This window comes from Sinohyriopsis cumingii, unplaced genomic scaffold (assembly GCF_028554795.1).
Source record: "Sinohyriopsis cumingii isolate HCF-2022 unplaced genomic scaffold, ASM2855479v2 utg000615l, whole genome shotgun sequence".
Lineage (NCBI taxonomy): Eukaryota > Metazoa > Mollusca > Bivalvia > Unionida > Unionidae > Sinohyriopsis > Sinohyriopsis cumingii.
This window is the reverse complement of record NW_028315917.1, coordinates 1244675-1265000: the sequence shown is the minus strand read 5'-3', so window position 1 is coordinate 1265000 and position 20326 is coordinate 1244675. Positions and strand designations below refer to the sequence as shown.

The following is a 20326-nucleotide window of genomic DNA, read 5'->3' as shown; positions in this document are numbered from 1 at the left end:
TCTGGACACCGCAAGATAGACTAGATTTGACCATTCGATGCGATTATCAACCATCCAAACAATTGTGTCCGTAATGGTTAGTCCCTGCGAGGAATGTATTGTCGTTGCGTATCCTAGCGTCCACGGGGATTTATCAGCACGTAGCGCGTCCTCGACGACGCTGATATCAACGAGCACGATATCATTCAGCACGAGAATTTGTTTTTTTGTCCCTGACGCTGTCGGGGCCGGGATTTCAACTTCAATGTTCTGCCGCCGTGTATCCGCGGGTCTATAGCATAACGGCACTGGACGCGTTGGAAACTTTTCCTTATGCAACGTAAACAACCTCCGCTGAAGTGTGTCCCTGACTATCTTTCTACTCGCTACAATCAAATCGTTTGGTCTCCATGTTTCCCAAAATTCATTTAACGGCGTTTCCGGAATCACCTCGCGGATTATTTCACACTGAATTCTATCCGGCTGTAATCTGATTAATTTTTTAACCCCGCGCAGTTGTTCATCAAGTGCCCGGTAATCAGTATCGGTTTCTTCATAATAGTCCACAAAACCCCTTAACCAATCATGTGGACCCTCGCCGACAAATGGTGGTGGTTGGCCATGATCCCCACACATGATTACCGCTGTATTCGCGAGCAGCAACCAATCAAGAAACATTTGTAAAGTATCTAACGAAACAGTACATATCTCATCCCAGATGATAACCCCAGGAATAAATTTTTCACCCATTCGATCAGGAGTCCACTCACCACCGCTGTATCGAAAAAAGCTGTGATAAGTAACGGCGTCAACATTTCGTTGTTTTATCTCTCGCGCTAGTCTATGGGTCGGTGTAAGCACGATCATACTTGCCCGCGTTCGAAATAATTCAATTGCCCGAGTCGTCTTTCCTGACCCGCCACAGCCGCTTAAATAAACTGTTTTGTGTCTACAAATTGGATCAGAACACGGTGGTGCATTAGACCATTCTGACAATTTATCACCGCGTAGGTAATTGTTTTCAACGGTGACATCTGCTGACGGGGAATAATCGCGTCGTATTTCATTTTTAATTCTCCATGTACCCCAACTCTCGTCTGGACTAGTAAACTCGGCTACGTTTCCCTTATACGCTACGTCAACATAAAACGAATCAACGGCCACTCTAACCGCGGTGTCGGGGAATCTATTTATCATCGAGAATAAATTGATAGCGGCATAACCCAGCATAGACGCCCTCAAATGTGGATATGCCGGGCTGTCTCCATCGCTGTAAGTAACAACTGTACCCAACTTTGTTCCATTGGACAAGAAAGCTGTTTCGCAGTTCACGTATCTATTTTTCGCCACTGCGTCCTTAATTACGAAATCATATTCTGCGTCATCTATAATCAGCCGTGAGCAATATCGTTTGTAGTCGCAGTTTTTTCCACCTTGTGTGAACTTACCGATTATTCTTCTACCGAGATCTTTTGCCTCGCGGTTTCGTTGGTTGAATATCCTCCTGGACCATTCGACGATATATTCCTCGTCGGCATCGATGTGTTTTCTGGATTCGTCAATTATACTATCTAGACGCTCCGGTTCTGGTAACCAGACTTCAGTCTGCGCCCGGTATGATATAATCGCGTCACTGACAATTAACGAAACTAGCATTTTACAATCAATCATATACCGTAGCAGCGCTATTGGCAGCCACTTCTTTTCAGCCATGTGTCTACCGATCCAAATATAGCAACAGCGATGAAGTCCTGCCGCGAACTCAAATGATACTATGCGAGCGAATCCGGTTAAATCAAAATCAGGCAGTGGTCCATTAATAGCAACACGAGTCATTTCATGTCTGGGGTGTCCAAATCGTCTAAAGTACTCAGCGGCGGATCCATACCCGAGAAAACTCGCTGGATAACAGGCAACCATATCAACGGAAATCATAGCGTCGCGGTTGTATTCAGTGTTCCATAGTCCACCGTGATAGTATTCCAAACAACTGGATTGTACATCCGGTAGAAATTCCCTGCGCGTTGGACTCCACGCATTTTTCCTCGCTGCAACATGAGCCGCAACCGATGGAATCGTGAAACAATTTGTTAGCAGTTGTTCATCATGCTCTTCAAATTCTATGGCGGTTTTTTTTCATCCTGTTGTGAAATGCTTCAGTGCGATATAATTCACCGTTTGGTCTTACAAACTGATCAAAGGTATCAGCGTTGCGAAGTAACCACACTGATACAGGGTCGTTTTGACACAAGTAGGCAATAGCATCAAATAGTTTCCTCTCCGCGAGAAAACCGTCCTGTATAAATTCTTCGGGTATATACTTTACTGTTCTATCCCGTGGAAACACTGTGATCGCGGGCGTCCACGCGTGTTCGTTATGATCAATAATTTTAATTGGGGCCCCATTTGATTTGTACTTTGATTCGTATAATACTTCACCGGTTATCGTTGTAACGGTTATTGGAAATCTCAGCGATGTTTCTAATCTCGCTATGTCGCTGATGGTTGCTCCACGCTCGCGCACTGTCTCCTCCCACTGGTTGATTTTGCTGCGTCGTAAATCAGTCAATTTGTTTCCTCGACACGCATTTGTAAAATGCTCTATTACTCGTTCTGCTACACAATTTATCCCCGTTGACTGTTTCATCGGCGCTAGTTTTCCGATATCAGGTTTCTTATTTAACGGGTATATTCCATAAACAACTGCTGTTTCAGGATACGCTCGTTCATAGTATGGTCTGTCAATTCCGGTTAACAGCCCCGGCTTGGAGTCGCGGCTAACAATGACTGTTTTCTTGTCGCTGAGAACTGGTTCAAATTTATCACGTATGATCCAATCACCTGATTCCACCCGGACAATGAATTTTACTCTGAAGAAATACTTTTTACCGTCAAGTTGTGATATTATCGTTGCTGCGCGGTTGTCGTTCATGGTAGCATCAACAACGCCATCAATTCGAAATGTTGACCAACTATGAGATGCGCCATCACGCTTGAATTCATCGATACAATCGCGTATTTTACTCAGCAGGGTTCTATCGTTTATTAACGCTTTTGGTGCGTCCTTGAGGACTCTATCGAGATTGAACTTAATATTTTTCCAGGGCTTAATTGCTGCTAATCTCTCGAACTCATCCATATAATTAAAACAAGTATTTAAATGAAAGAATATAGTATAATGAATCACTGCAAATGGTTGATGATTGGGTCGACAACCCCGTGCAATAAATCATGTAGAGGTGAATTCTGCGGGTATCATTTACAAAGCGTTCGTAATGGTTCTCTTGGCCCCCTCCCGTGCTTGGTTTGTCACGTCGGTGTAAGAGGAAAATCGCAGTTGTGTGTCAATTGTGGCGGAAAGCGATACAGGGAACTAAAACGCTATTATGACAAGCGAATAAAAAACGCCGTCATTGACCCCACCGCTGACTTCGTCATCAAAACCCCCCAAGACTACGTTGAAAGATTCATAATTAAACCAAATAATAAATTAGACAAATAGTATTATTATACAAATGGACCAAGAATTTCAGCCGCATCCTGTGCTCGTCAATTACGAGGCATCTCGCGACGGCATTGTTAGAAACCGCAAACTGAAGAAGCCGGTTGGTACCGTAAGTAATCAGGGGTATCTGATGTTTGGTGCCGTAAAGAAGAAGTACCATGTTCATAGGGCGGTATTTGAGGTATTCAACGGATTAATCGAAAATGGACTTGTGATTGATCATATTAATAATAATAAGACTGATAATTCTCTTATAAACTTGCAAGCTGTCTCGCAGAGTCAAAATACCAAAAAAGGCCAAACCGGTAAATACCCAAAGAAAGCAAAACCCGTAAAGTCATTTGATACAACAACTCACGAGGAAAAAATATTTCAGTCGATGAATGAAACCAGTAGATACTTTGACATTTGTATCGCCTCAATACGAAAAGTAGCAGAACGAGTATATCAAACAGCAATCTCAAAAAAGACCGGGCATAGAATTCGATTTTCATATGTAAATATCAGCGAGTGACGAAGTCACCGGCGCCTATGGCGCTGACGAAGTCGCCATGACAATAAATTGTCCATTCCGGAAGAAAACAAAGTATTCAGTATTGTTGAACACCTCGGGATTGATACACGGGGTTTCATTTTTTTTATATTTAAAAACAAGATGTTTTATAAGAATAATGAATATCGAAGACATCAATAATATATTAGCCGAGATTTCAAAATTAAAAAATCAAGGAATTGAATTATCTGATGGTCTCGACAGTGAAAAAATATTATCCGATTATGAGATTATTAACGAACAATCGAAACGGGGGCGTTTTACCCTGGCCCGCGAGTACTTTTTTATAAAACGATTACAACATACGATCAATGAAAACTTGTACCACAATGACGCAAATTCATTCATTGGACTATTCACTGCCGTTGAAATAATACGAAAAAAACTCGGACGTGTTTATGATCGACGCCGGGAGATTTCTAGCAAGATCAAAAACATTAGAAGGATTATAGACGAAAACTCCGGCGAGAAATTAGAAATTGCTTCGCAATTGCAATAATGGTAGGCGAATCACTTACTACTCGGCTAGCCAGAGAGCGGCTAGCGGCGCTTAAAAAGTTCATACCGTTACGAGACAGGGTCCGAGAGCAACTTCAAACGCGGCAGCAACTACAAACCGATTTTACTGTTGGAAGCGAACAACTCTTTGCCCCGGTAACTAAAGCGACCAAAGATGTTACGGCGGCAACTGTACCCGTCCTCGATGCGCTTGAAAAGATAGCGGCTCAGACCGAACAAACAAAAAGGTCTTTAGAAACACTCCCTGCAAAACTAGCGGCTGCTGCAACACGGAGGCCACCACCACTCGCTATAACCGAACCACAAGAACCTTATGTTACAATGGCCGACGAGGAAGAACTAGGCGCCACCGCAAGAGAACCAGAAGAAGAAATACCAGAAGAAGAAATACCGGAAGAAGAAATACCAGAAGAAGAAAAAGAGAGGAGTATACCCCGTAATGTACTTAAGAAGAGCACAAGGGATCAAATTAGAGGCTTCAGCAAGGGGGGGGAAGAATTAATTGATTTTACTGCCTCCAATTTTGCTAAGAGCATACGAGATAAGGAGCATATCAATGGCGGTTACGAGAAAAATATAAAGTCGTTAAAGGATTGGACAAGAATGGTGCATTTAGCGAGGATACACAGGGACGAAATACCACGTGGTGGTGGTCCCGATTACGACGCATTCCACAAGGAAGTTGAAAAAAGGGTAAAACAAAAAAAAGGAAAAGGATACTCTGTTGGCAAAGAATCCTACGGCGTTACCTGTCCTAACAGTGTTCTCAGTGATATATCACGGCTAGAGGTACTAATCGGAGGAAAACGAGCCGGAAATAACTCTCCTGAAATAATCAATGAGGCCGCTGATATTTGCAAGCGGTTATTTACGGGCGGTATCATGGACGTTAGTGCGTATCGAACGCTCATAGACGAACTCGTGGATGATTAAAAAAATTATCGTTTTTGTTAATTCTGGCCGTTTTTGGTCGTTTTTGACCGTTTTTGGTCGTTTTTTTGACCGTTTTTGGTTGGTTTTTGAGGGCAAAAACCCCAGGAAATCATTTAGAGAAAATCGATGTTTTTGCTGAAAAATCGAAAAAAAACGACTATAGGCAACAAAAAATGACCAAAAATCAAGAAAAAACCGGAAAAAAACCGGATTTTTATCGAGGGCAAAAACCCCAGGAAATTTTGATAAAATTTATTCCGGTTTTCCACACGGCGGTGGGGGGAGGGGGTGATCAATCACTGGTGATCACAATCACTAATTGAAAAACCGGTGTTTTTATAATAAAGATGATCATACACTACAACCACGATAAACCAGTACTCGTCTACGTGGTAAACTCGCGATTGCCTGTTTACCGCGCGTACTATGGAGATGGTCTCGGTAGCACCATTGCGGGGTTATTTACAAGAATGGCTCCAAAAGTAGCGCCGTTAGCCAAACAATTAGGAATGAAGGCTATTGATGTTATTCGTGATAAGGGTATTAGTGCTATTGGAGACGTTGCCGGAAAGGCGCTTTCTGCAGCAAAGGACAAACTAATGTCGTTGGTGAGGAGAAAAAAACAGAAACCACCGGTGATGCCATCAACGACAGTGATGCCTGCGAATGTCAGTAAAGTAATAAATAACGCCGTGGAAGAAAAACTAGCGTCGTTGGTAAACAATAATCAAGATGACATCGCAAACATAATAGCGGGAAGTGGTTTAAAACCACGACGATGATTTAGATGCATCAGCGTATTATTAAATAAAATGTTTAAACGAACAGCTGACCCGGCGTTTGATATGGACGCACCAGTGCACAAGGATGATTCTGTCCGTAATTATCAATTTTATTCCTATCATGCAGTACAACCCGACATACGATCGCGAATTGAACTTCAAGTCCATGATACCAGTAAATATTTTTTACCGTGTGAGGCGTTTATTGAAATCGAAGGAGAACTTGTAACAGAGGCCGATACTCCTGCTGTACCAGCACCGTATCCAGATGGTACCAAAGTTGGCTTAGTCAATAACGGCGTAATGGCGCTATTTGAGAGCGCAAAATATCTCATTGACGGGCGAGAGATCGAGTCTATAGAACGCGATGTTGATGTTGCTACAACAATAATCGGACTAGCAAGATATTCCGACGATTATACAAGATCAGCGGGTCCATCTATGATGTTTGCAAAGGATACTAAAAACACTGCTGGAAACTCGCAATTTGTGGTAAGACAACCAAGAAATAATGCTAATAACGCTGATGCTGATGTTGAGAATATGATTATAAACAGCGATCCTAATTTTAACATCGGAGCTGCAACACGCATATCAATGTTAACAGGGGCGCGTAGATCTTTCTCATGCGCGATTCCACTGCATCATATATTTGGATTTTGTAGGAACGTGCGAAAAGTTATCTACGGAGCAAAGCATACCGTGGTGCTTGTGCGAAAAGGCGATGATAGAAATGCAATTTGGAGAATTCCAGCGGATCCGACAAATCCAAATAATGACCCTGGTAAAGTCGTTTTAACTAAAATATTATTGTGGATGCCAGTAATGACTCCATCCATTACCACAGAGGCACGATTGCTATCCTTTATGGAGCAGGGAGGAAAATCATTACTAAGTTGGTTAACAACAACAACAGATACTAAGCAATCAAATATCAATGGTATATTCACATGGAACCTGGCATCACAACAAGGCATTTCGGCTCCGCGTCATATATTTGTTGCGTTGCAGGATATGACGAGAGTTGATAATCAACTATCCAGCCATATGATATTTGATCGATTAGGCGTTACTGACGTCTCGCTGAGAATAAACGGCCAGCAGGAACCATCTGAGGATATACAACTTAATTACGGTCAAAACCATATTGCACGCGTGTACCATCGGTTGCTGTCGTATATGAGTCGTGATCAAAACGTCGACACTGGTTTGCAAATATCACAACATGATTTCAAAGAACTATATCCGATCTATTACTTTTCGCTGGAACATCTTGATTTAACAAGACAGTCCGTCGTTGATATACACTTCCGAGCTAATGTAACTCGCGGCGCTATTGCTAATTATAGAGCTATTGCTGTCATCCTCAGCGATAAATCAATGCTGCTAGAAGGTGCTGGCGGACGAATGAGAATCGTTGATGCGCCAGTGGAAAACATGTAATTGAAAGCACAAAACGCGTTTACAATAAAATGTATAGTGTCGTCAGTGTAGAGTTGACTGATGGTCAAGTCAAGAAATTACGATCAAAGTCGGCTAAACAATGCGGGACCACAATAACGCTGAAGCCGTCGCAGATGGCAGGTGGTAATCATAAGATATCGTTGACGGCGCGTCAAATAAAACATTTCAATAATGCGATGGAGAATAAAAAAGGTGTTCAAATAGATTTTTCAGCCGCAGCAATTAAAAACATGGAAAAGACCGGTGGGATATTTCCGCTGTTAGCTGCAATTCCAGCGTTGATTGCCGCGGCCGCACCAGCAGTGGCTAAGGCGGCGGCGTTGGGGGCCGTTGGTACCGCGGCGGGAATGGCATTAAAGAAGGCAACCGGGAAAGGCTACAAAAAAAACGACCCGTGGCCGGAAAGGGTCTAAGACTACCGGGAACTCCGTATTCATGGTACTCGGGAAAGGGTCTAAGACTACCGGGGACCGTTTATTAACGCAAGAGTCTATGACCCCCATGTCTAATTTTGATTTAATAGACGCCGCAAACGCGCTAGCGATAAAAAACTTCAGAGGTGTTTTTATGAGGGATCAATTACCGGCGGCACCAAGAAATATTGAAACAGGCATAATTAACCTCGATGGGTCCTCCGGAGCGGGAACTCATTGGGTTGCGTACGCGATTGATCCGCGTGCGATCGTCTATTTTGATTCATACGGGTTAGCCCCGCCAAACGAGTTCATGCGGTATATCCGGGCGTGTTCAGCCCGGGCGTTTTATTCCACGTTGCCAACACAGCGATTAAGTGACCCACCGATATGTGGCCGTGAGGTATTGAACGTACTCGCGGCGATTTCATCATCGCGAAAACCACCTCATGTAGTTGTAAACGAATACACTAGTGGGGTCGTAGAGGCCCGGGGGTTAATTAGAAACGCCGTTTTTTTACAATAACGATGATTGATATTTGGGGACGACCGGTTTCGGCGCTGAAAGAATCCACGGAAACGCTCGCCACCGATGACATAAAAAAACTAATCGAGGATGAAATCGCTGATACGTTGAATTTAACCAGTGTTGACCCAGGTGAAATAGTCGTATTTCAAGACCGCCAGGGTAAATTGAAATCCAGTAATGTGTCGCTGGATGACGTTTTAATACGACAGCGTGATGCCGCCGAGGACACTATCGCGTTGTATACCGGCGACGGACGACTCAAACCGGGTGAACATATATCGGCGGTAACATTAGTCAAAGACGGTTTTATAAGGTTGGATAGATCGGTGACCGAACTCGACGCGCAGGTGAAAAAATCTGCCACCGAGGTGAAAAAATCTATCACCGATATACAGCTCACTACCGCTAGTTTTTTCGGGACCCCGACGGTAACCGAACCGAATATTACAACAATAAGGAATACTATTTTGGATTTTGCAACGCTGTCGGGCCAATTTTACACGTTACGAAAAAATGTTAACAGGATCGATGACAACTTTGATAAATTCTTTGGTAAAAAAAATACCAAGCTGGATGAGATTACAACAACTATAAATGATATCACTGCGTATGGACGGGAAATAGGAACAATCAAACTTGATGTTGCAGAGAACAGAGATGGTGTAGTAGTACATGAGCGGGAAATAGAAATAATCGGCGCTAATGTTGTAACGATCATAAATAATGTAGACTCGCATAGACGGAAAATAGAAACAATCAAAACTGATGTTACAATGATCATAAATAATATGAGCGCGCATACACAGGAAATAGGAACAATCAAAACTGATATTGAAGCGAACAAAAAGGGTGTAGACGCGCATACACAGGAAATAGGAACAATCAAAACTGATATTGAAGCGAACAAAAAAAATATAGACGCGTATTGGCGGGGAATAGGAATAATCAAAACTGATGTTGCAGCGAACAAAAAAGGTATAGACGTGCATACATATGAAATAGGAACAATCAAACTTGATGTTGCAGCGAACAAAAAAAGTATGACCGAGAATACACGGGAAATAGAAACAATCAAAACTAATGTTGCAGCGAACAAGAATAATATAGACGCGAGTTGGCGGGGAGTAGGAATAGTTATAACTGATGTTGAAGCGATTAAAGACAGACTACCGAGAATGGCAGAGCAACTCGAAAAAATAAAAACCCCTCATGAGAACATCATCAACACAGTATACACAATTCGACATGGATCATTCGATTGGACTCCTACACAGAATACAGTAAATATTACCGCAACTGTTAAGGGCATTTATCGATTGACACTGGTTTCAATAATGCAGTTTAATATATTATCGTCGAGTTCATCCGGGTCTAACAATACAATATCAACAATTATAGACAGGAACGCAACTGAACAGTTTACAATTTATGCCGTTGATGGAAATTTAGCCGGGGCAAACATCACATGGTATGTGGAATTTGTAGCAAATCTAAGTAATTAAAAACACTAGCTCTTTTAAAATAAAAATGACCACCAAGGAAATTGAATCAGAGGTATCACCGACGTCACATCAATATCGATTCGATACCGCAAAAGAATTTTCCGCGAACTTGAAAACGCTTTCCGAACAATACCGTGCAAAAATAAAAAAATACCGCCGAAAAATAACCACCATCGACGCGGTCGTGTACTCGGTGTCGGGTATAGTAGCCGGTACCGGTGTTATTTTATCCACGGTAACCACGATAGCCCCGATCGCTGTTCCAATCGCTATCTCCGCAATGACAACAGTTGCTGGAGTCGCCAACGCAATCACTAGGAAGATATCATCGTGTTTTCAGAAAAAACTCAACGAGTATACAGTAAAACATCAAATAGTATCCGACGCGTACTCGAAATTATCCGGGTTGATCTCGTTGTCAATTGATAATTTGTTCGTATCCGATGTTGAATTCTCCACGATAGTCCAGTTGTATAGCTCCGCGATGTCAAACATTGAGGATTTTCAACTGGAAGCCGGAACCACCTGGTTGTTAAAATTAGACACTAAAAACAACGAATAATAATAATGTCGCTGAACCCCGAAGGGTTTCAGTTGCTTCAACGGATCGCGGAGAACACCACTCCGGTACAAACAAATATGATATCGATAACGTCAACGAAACCCGAATTCAGTGTGAACTTCCCATCGCCGGTTCCAGTAAAGGAAATAGCACTGGCAAAATTGCGAATATATCACAGTTGGCCTAATATTCGAGCGGACGCATTTAACGGACAACAACCTAATAACTCGCTGGTTTTTGCACGGACAAATAAACCCGATGGGACCCCAGACTGGGAGGAGGTTACAATACCAACTGGGTCATACCAAATAGAGCAAATCAATAAAGAATTTCAACGCAGGATAAAATCGATCACAGGAAAGGAATCAAAAATCGCTATTACGGTTCATGAACCGACGTTATCGTCGACGATTGAAATAAGCACACCGGGGTATATGGTTGATATTTATAACAGTTCAATAAGAACCATACTAGGATGGCCTAAAAATCCACCCGCGGACGCCCCCCCCCCCCCCATCAACTATCCTCAGATACGATAACGGAGATGGTGGTAGGCATATTGCTCCATACAACGTAAATATTGCATCGGTGATAGCGATTAATCTAGTGTGCGATGTTATCGAAGGGAGTTACCAGGTGGATACCAAGCAATCAAATCAAGCTCAACAGGGGTATATCCTTTATTCGTTTTCACCAACAGCCCCTCCGGGATTTTTAATCGTTGAGAGTCCGATTAATCCGGTCTATATGCGATGCCATAATCGGCTTTTAACGAGAATTAATTTCAGACTTACCGATCAGTCAAATAACCTAACTGATTTACAAGAGGAGGAGTTAGTGATCACTCTGTTTGTAAGATCATAGCAGCAGGGGGGGCGATGACATCGACGCGGTCGTCGCTGTGTTTACCGGACGCTGACGACGCTAGGATCGGCGCGCAGAAGGTATTAATTAAACCAAATGACGTCCGGACAATTGTCGATTTGGCCCCTCGACGATGACAACGACGACGACGTCGTTTTCTTTTTACCAGGCGCTGACGACACCGGATCCGCTGAGTGCAGAAAGTATTAATTAAGCCAAATGACGTTTGGACAAAATGTCGGATTCGCCCCCCCCCCCTGCTGCTATATATATATATATATATATATATATATATATATATATATATATATATATATATATATATATATATCAGCAATCCTGCTATGGAAAGAGAGAATATTACACAATTGTAATGAGTAGATGATAATGCCTCTTGTATGGTGATATACATTGCTAAATAAGTTATGCAGTGACGGGTTTTTGGTTTCAATAAATAATAAAGACCGTGTGTTTAGTAGTCCTGCATTCGGAGTTTCTGGCAAGGAAATATGTATAAATTATTCATGCATTTCTGGCAAGGAAATATGTATAAATTATTCATGCATTTCTGGCAAGGAAATATGTATAAATTATTCATGCATTTCTGGCAAGGAAATATATATGAATTATTCATGCATATCTGTACCTACTACTCATTGCCCAAAATCTAATTTCATATAACATCTTTTGTTTAATAAAAATGGAAACTGCTTTTTTAATTGTAGCGTAAATCTGTTTAACTTGATTAAATGCATTGTCCCCTACAATTATTTGTCTGTGTATAGGCTGTACGCATGAAAAACAGTGAGTTTGAAGACCTTTTGAAAACCTTTGACGGTACGGGAGCCACGGATGCATATTCCAAGGGTTGGAATGCCTTATTTATCACGGTAGGATCTTGATGCAATTACTCTGTACTACTACTATTACTACTACTACTACTGCTTCTACTACTACTACTACTACTACTACTACTGCTACTACTACTACGGCTAACGTTGTTACTAATGCAACAAAAATTGTCACTGCTATACTGATACTATTACAACTACAACAATTTGTCAAATTTATTCGAAATCTTCTTAGATGAAATTAAATGCAGTTTGGAGTGAGTCCTCTAAAATTATGGCTCATCACTGCTGTGTGCGTTTTCATGAAAAATGAACTTATTCTGGAGGATAAAGTTACCAATAATCATATGATCTGGCACTGGACTCATTAAATATGTATGACTAGTCAGATAATTTACATAAAACCTTTGCATAAAATTTCACTGAGGCGATTCCTGATAATGGCGTAATGTTTCAAGCTCTGCCTACTTTATTATTCTAACATAGGCAGGCAAGTTTTGAAAGCTTTGCTTGCTTAAAACTATGATATTAATGATTGAATTTCGATTTTATTTCTCAAAAATTCTTGACAGATTTATAAATTTCATATCAAAGTTTCCGTAACCTGGATCCTTTGTTGGCCGTCCTTAATAAGAGTCGATGGGCGAACTTATATCGAGAAAAAAAAAAAGCCTTAGTAATATTTAAGTTTTACTTAGATTTCCTGTCTCCAATTCTGAAAACGTAAGTTAAAAACATTCAAGATAGACCAAGATTGACTGAAACATCTTATATACGAATCAGGCACATAGTTATGTCCTACTTGTTTCTTTCTAAAATCACGTATTAAAATGATCAGACCCAAAGTAACCACCCTGATTCTAAAATCACGTATTGAAATGATCAGACCCAGAGTAACCACTCTGATTCTAAAATCACGTATTGAAATGATCAGATCCAGAGTAACCAGCCTGATTCTAGAGTCACGTATTGAAATGATCAGACCCAGAGTAACCACCCTGATTCTAGAGTCACGTATTGAAATGATCAGACCCAGAGTAACCACCCTGATTCTAGAGTCACGTATTGAAATGATCAGACCCAGAGTAACCACACTGATTCTAAAATCACGTATTCAAATGATCAGACCCAGAGTAACCAGCCTGATTCTAAAATCACGTATTGAAATGATCAGACCCAGAGTAACCACCCTGATTCTAGAGTCACGTATTGAAATGATCAGACCCAGAGTAACCACCCTGATTCTAGAGTCACGTATTGAAATGATCAGACTCAGAGTAACCACCCTGATTCTAGTCAAGTATTGAAATGATCAGACCCAGAGTAACCACCCTGATTCTAAAATCACGTATTAAAATGATCAGACCCAGAGTAACCACCCTGATTCTAAAATCACGTATTGAAATGATCAGACCCAGAGTAACCACCCTGATTCTAGAGTCACGTATTGAAATGATCAGACCCAGAGTAACCACCCTGATTCTAGAGTCACGTATTGAAATGATCAGACTCAGAGTAACCACCCTGATTCTAGTCAAGTATTGAAATGATCAGACCCAGAGTAACCACCCTGATTCTAAAATCACGTATTAAAATGATCAGACCCAGAGTAACCACCCTGATTCTAAAATCACGTATTGAAATGATCAGACCCAGAGTAACCACCCTGATTCTAGAGTCACGTATTGAAATGATCAGACCCAGAGTAACCACCCTGATTCTAGAGTCACGTATTGAAATGATCAGACTCAGAGTAACCACCCTGATTCTAGTCACGTATTGAAATGATCAGACCCAGAGTAACCACCCTGATTCTAAAATCACGTATTAAAATGATCAGACCCAGAGTAACCACCCTGATTCTAAAATCACGTATTGAAATGATCAGACCCAGAGTAACCACCCTGATTCTAGAGTCACGTATTGAAATGATCAGACCCAGAGTAACCACCCTGATTCTAGAGTCACGTATTGAAATGATCAGACTCAGAGTAACCACCCTGATTCTAGTCAAGTATTGAAATGATCAGACCCAGAGTAACCACCCTGATTCTAAAATCACGTATTAAAATGATCAGACCCAGAGTAACCACCCTGATTCTAAAATCACGTATTGAAATGATCAGACCCAGAGTAACCACCCTGATTCTAGAGTCACGTAATGAAATGATCAGACCCAGAGTAAAAACCCTGATTCTAAAATCACGTATTGAAATGATCAGACCCAGAGTAACCACCCCGATTCTAGAGTCACGCATTGAAATGATCAGACCCAGAGTAACCACACTGATTCTAGAGTCACGTATTGAAATGATCACATCCAGAGAAACCACCCTGATTCTAGAGTCACGTATTGAAATGATTAGACCCAGAGTAACCACCCTGATAAAACAGTCACGTATTGAAATGATCAGACCCAGAGTAGCCACCCTGATTCAAGTCACGTATTGAAATGATCAACCCAGAGTAACCACCCTGATTCTAAAATTACGTATTAAAATGATCAGACCCAGAGTAACCACCCTGATTCTAAAATCACGTATTGAAATGATCAGACCCAGGGTAACCAGCCTGATTCTAGAGTCACGTATTGAAATGATCAGACCCAGAGTAACCACCCTGATTCTAGAGTCACGTATTGAAATGATCAGACCCAGAGTAACCACCCTGATTCTAGAGTCACGTATTGAAATGATCAGACCCAGAGTAACCACCCTGATTCTAGAGTCACGTATTGAAATGATCAGACCCAGAGTAACCAGCCTGATTCTAAAATCACGTATTGAAATGATCAGACCCAGAGTAACCACCCTGATTCTAGAGTCACGTATTGAAATGATCAGATCCAGAGTAACCACAATGTTTCTAAAGTCACGTATTGAAATGATCATAACCAGAGTAACTACACTGTTTCTAAAATCACGTATTGAAATGATCAGGCCCAGACTCACCACTCTGTTTCCAAAGTCACGTATTGAAATGTTCAGACCCAGAGTAACCACCCTGTTTCTAAAGTCACGTATTGAAATGATCAGACCCAGAGTAACCACTCTGTTTCTAAAGTCACGTATTAAAATTATCAGACCCAGAGTAACCACCCTGTTTCTAAAGTCACGTATTGAAATTATCAGACCCAGAGTAACCAACCTGTTTCTAAAGTCACGTTTTGAAATGTTTAGACCCAGAGTAACTACCCTGTTTCTAAAGTCACGTATTGAAATGTTTAGACCCAGAGTAACCACAATGTTTCTAAAGTCACGTATTGAAATGTTTAGACCCAGAGTAACCACAATGTTTCTAAAGTCACGTATTGAAATGTTCGGACCCGGAGTAACCACTCTTTCTAAAGTCACGTATTGAAATTATCAGACCCAGAGTAACTAACTTGTTTCTAAAGTCACAAATTCAAATGTTCATACCCAGAGTAACCACACTGTAACAAAAGTCACGTATAGAAATGTTCAGACCCAGAGTAACCACCCTGTAACAAAAGTCACGTATAGAAATGTTCAGACCCAGAGTAACCACCCTGTTTCTAAAGATAGGTATTGAGTTGCTAAGACCCGAATGAATCGCCCTGTTTCAGAATTCAAGTATTGAAGTGTTCAGATAGACTCACAGAAAACTTGTTTATTATGTCACGTATTGAAACGTTCACACGAAAAGAAACCACCCTGTTCCTACACTCACTTATTGAAATGTTCAGACCTAGAATAACCAACTTATTTCTATAGTCACGTATTGAAATGTTCAATCCAAAGCAACAACCGTTGTTCACATATTGAATTGTTCAGACAGCCCCCAAAAATGTATAATCACCTTTTATTAAAACATAGATTAATGCAAATGAAGTTATCATGTCGTAGTTAATAAATAACTAGCTTGCAAACGTAAGCCGAGTTTTGAACTAAAAGAGTTCAAACACGGTGTTAAAACAGTCCAGGTCGTGGGGGGGTCTCCTTTCTGAAGGATCAAGGCAGGTACCAATGACCTATACTCAGTGCCGGATTACCAGATAAGCAGAGTAGCCACCGGCCTAGGGGCCCCGGGACAATGGATCAAAACAATATTGATTAAAACGTATTAGGAGACAATTTGCGGGGGGGGGGGGGCAAGATTTCGACTGCCTAATGGCTAAGGGCCTCAACAGGGATTATTCCAGCACTGCCTATACTACCAGCATTTAAACACTGATATATATGCCATTTTCGGGGTTCAGACTTAAGACCACATAGGTTCAGACTGATGTTCAGCCTAAACCCTGCACTCTAATCATGCTCCAGAACTTAGAACTATCGAGTTATTGCCGATACATTGTAGTATATTTTTACACGTTTCGATAACATTTCAATACCGTTTACAAAGCACCAGTTTTTTAAGTCATGTCACCAGTCGGTTATACCAGGCTTTCATTGTTATTTTGACTGTTATTGATTATTCAAGCTAATATCGGTCTACCATAGTGATGCAGTTATGGGCTCTTGTGCGAAAGGTTACATATTTAAAAGGCATTTAATGCATGGACACCCGCACTTGCCCCCCCCCCCCCCCCCCCCGATTTCATCTCACAAACATGTTTTGGCAATCATCCATAAAACTTGATAGCTGAGCTCTACGTGTTTTACTGATTTACCGTATAAATGCCAACTTTCCTTCTTGTTGACTGTTGGTTTTTGTTGGTTTTATTTTAGTTTGATTGCTGTGGTGCTTCAGATGTGAGGATCAATCAGAATCCATTCCGTGACTATCCAACTAAATGGTGGACTAATAGCCTTCGTAACTTTGATCAAATACCGTACTCGTGTTGCCAGGAAGCTACCATAGACAATTTCTTCAACAAAACCTACACAGACTGCTCTCTGTTCTTTCACAATTATCAACGCACGGTAAGCCTACTACAGGAAAGGGACAATTACAGTTTCTTTTTTTTTTTTTTTTCTTTTTTTTTTTGGGGGGGGGTATTGTTAATTAGTAATCACTTATATAGCACGTTCGACTTCATGTGTACATCATTCTCTAAGGGTCTTTCTTGTTCCTGAATCTTGAAATTCTTTGGATTACCCACCTTATAATGTTTTATCTATCTGAGTTATTTCCCTTTCATACGAATTGGTCGGAGTTGATACGAGTAACCAGGAAAGGGTGGGGAAGCGGGGGTATGGTGATTTTTCAAAATAATTTCAGGTAGTACGTTCATATGTATTATAAAATGTTCATATTTAGTTCAATTTTGCACAAAACAGGGAAACTATACGACTACAAACTGAACCGTGGATGACACAAAATGTTACATATAAAAATATGATATATGTGATATCAGATAGCCTTGCCTTTCACTGTATTATAAGCTTTAGAACAGGGCCGGCGCAAGACTATCTGGCGCCCTAGGCAAGGTTACCTTTTAGTTTTACCAGTACATACATAGTTACCTTTTAGTTTTACCAGAGTGTACAGAATGTTATGACTGTCTTTTACTCCATACACTCATACATACGTAATAACCCAAAGGGTTTCTCATAATCTGACATGTAATGAATACATTATCTGATAAAACCTTATTCTTAGTCTGCGTTATGAATTCGTAGTAATTGCCATTGTCTGCTATGCTCACAATTGTATACCAACAACTATAGTTGTAGCAGTTACTTCCCTTGGACCGAAATCTGGCTTATCGAGCGACTTGCCGAATCAGCATTATTCAATGAAACCCTGGTCTACATGCTAACTTTGAAATATAAGAAACTACACAATAACTCATATCTAAATTCATACATACATACATACATACATACATACATACATACATGCATACATACATACATACATACATACATACATACATTTAATTGTTATTATAATTGCCGGGTTATGCTCTCTGATCATCAGTGTGTTTTTTCCCCTGCTTGTTTACCATTGCCAATTGTCTTTCAGGGATGTTACACTGCATTGTCACGTCTGCTGAAAATACTGATGGGTACCGCAATAGGACTGCACATTTTGATGTTTTTGTTAGAGGTATGCTGATCTGCATGTAAACCGCTGTCAATATAGTATTACTCCATGTACAATAGCTACAGAACTCATCCGTAAATGTTATGCAATTCTGTATAAACAAATAGTGTTTTGACGTGTGTGTGTGTGTGTGTGTGTGTGATGGAACAGTGTTAGTAACACAACAATTATATAGCTTGCTTACTTAAACGCATTTTAATATTCTCAAATGTATATGGGTGGGAGGATGAGTCTATGCCATTTAATTAGGTTTTCACGTGCCATTAATTGCTATATTTACATCTGTAAAACTAAACGTGTTGGTTTATTGAGTTACAGTAATTATTAGAACATAAGAGAAAAAAAAAAAGAGTTCCTCGCGTAATGATACTCAGCATTTTTATGTCCCATTATATCAATGGAAGGGTTATCGAGTGCTAGTCCTGTCTGTCCGTCACGTCTTGTTGCATCACTGTACTTAACTTCTGAAAATGTTCATGAATTGAAAGCGAATTCAGCGTGTAGCCTGTTATTAGGTTAAGGTCATGCAAGGTATGAAACAAGAAGGTGGTCCTGGCCACGTTGAGCTTCCAAATCAAAGTTCCCTGGGAAGAGATGGAAGAGTCTTTGATGATCATGGTGAATGTGTCTATATTAAACGCATATCTTTTATAGACATGGTCAGTGGTCTATATTAAACGCATATCTTTTATAGACATGGTCAAGGGTCTATATTAAACGCATATCTTTTATAGACATGGTCAAGGGTCTATATTTAACGCATATCCTTCATAGACATGGTCAAGGGTCTATATTAAATGCACATCTTTTATGGACAAGGTCAATAGGCCTATATTCAACACATATATTTGTTTATGGACATGGTAAATGGGTCTATACTTTATGTATATCTTTCTACCTCATGTAGAAACTGCCTTTGCCTTGTTGTAAATAAAAGGGAAATGCATATATTCTATCCAGTTACAATTATGTCTATCATTATCAAACACCTCGGACAGCTCCGGTAGCCTATATGGTTAGATAGTCCGTCCCATATACAGGAGGATGCAGGTTCGAACCTCGGCTGAGTCAAACCAAAGACTTAAAAAAATGGAACTAGCAGCAGCCTCGCATTGTGCTTATCATTAATAGGTTAGTGCTAGGACTGGTCGGCCTGGTGTCAGGATAATGTGACTGGGTGGGACATGATGCTACATGTCTGCGGCATGATGCCCCATTGATACACATCACTATAAACTGCCACACTGCAGACATCGTATCAATATGACTAATATTGTTAAAGCTAAATTAAAAATAAAACACACACACTCACGCATCAAACACCTGTTGTCAAATAATGTGCAAAATATTATTGATGGTATTAGCTAACAACAATCCATATATATATATATATATATATATATATATATATATATATATATATATATATATATATATATATATATATATATATATATGTATGTATGTATGTATGTATCAGTGGTATACCACGAGATGTATAACTTTTTCATTAAAAGGAAACGAGGCTTGCGTTTAAGTAAGCATACCGGCTGCGAACCCAGGTCCGAATCTCAGTAGGTTTGAATTAAACATTCTCTGACATGTTTATGTTCATTTAATTGAGAATTTGATAATTGCTTAAACAAAAATTTCATTAATGGATTGTTACTGTTAGATTTCCTAAACGCATTTCATTGTGCTTAATGGGACCTTCTGCTTGAAACTTTTGGGGGTAATTTTATTCACTGTATTAGGTTAACTGTATGCAGATCATGTCATAGGAGTGAAACATGCTAATAGCGTTTCTGAGGAATGGACATCCACACGCGGAATAAAACTAAAATGTCCACTCTCTACA

The 20326-nt window shown here is 40.5% G+C and overlaps 2 protein-coding genes across 2 annotated transcripts in view; one reads left to right on the top strand and one right to left on the bottom strand.

Annotated features, from left to right (window-relative positions):
- The window catches only part of LOC149773759 (CD82 antigen-like), a 294550-nt gene that overhangs the window by 111184 nt on the left and 163040 nt on the right, over positions 1–20326 (bottom strand). The window lies entirely within an intron of this gene.
- LOC149773762 (uncharacterized) overlaps positions 1–20326 on the top strand; it is a 50090-nt gene that overhangs the window by 23862 nt on the left and 5902 nt on the right. Inside the window, exons 5-7 of the mRNA XM_089946041.1 lie at positions 12391–12495; positions 17148–17342; positions 18388–18471. Of these exons, the coding sequence (XP_089802167.1) occupies positions 12391–12495; positions 17148–17342; positions 18388–18471 (384 nt within the window). The remainder of the gene's footprint in view (positions 1–12390; positions 12496–17147; positions 17343–18387; positions 18472–20326) is intronic.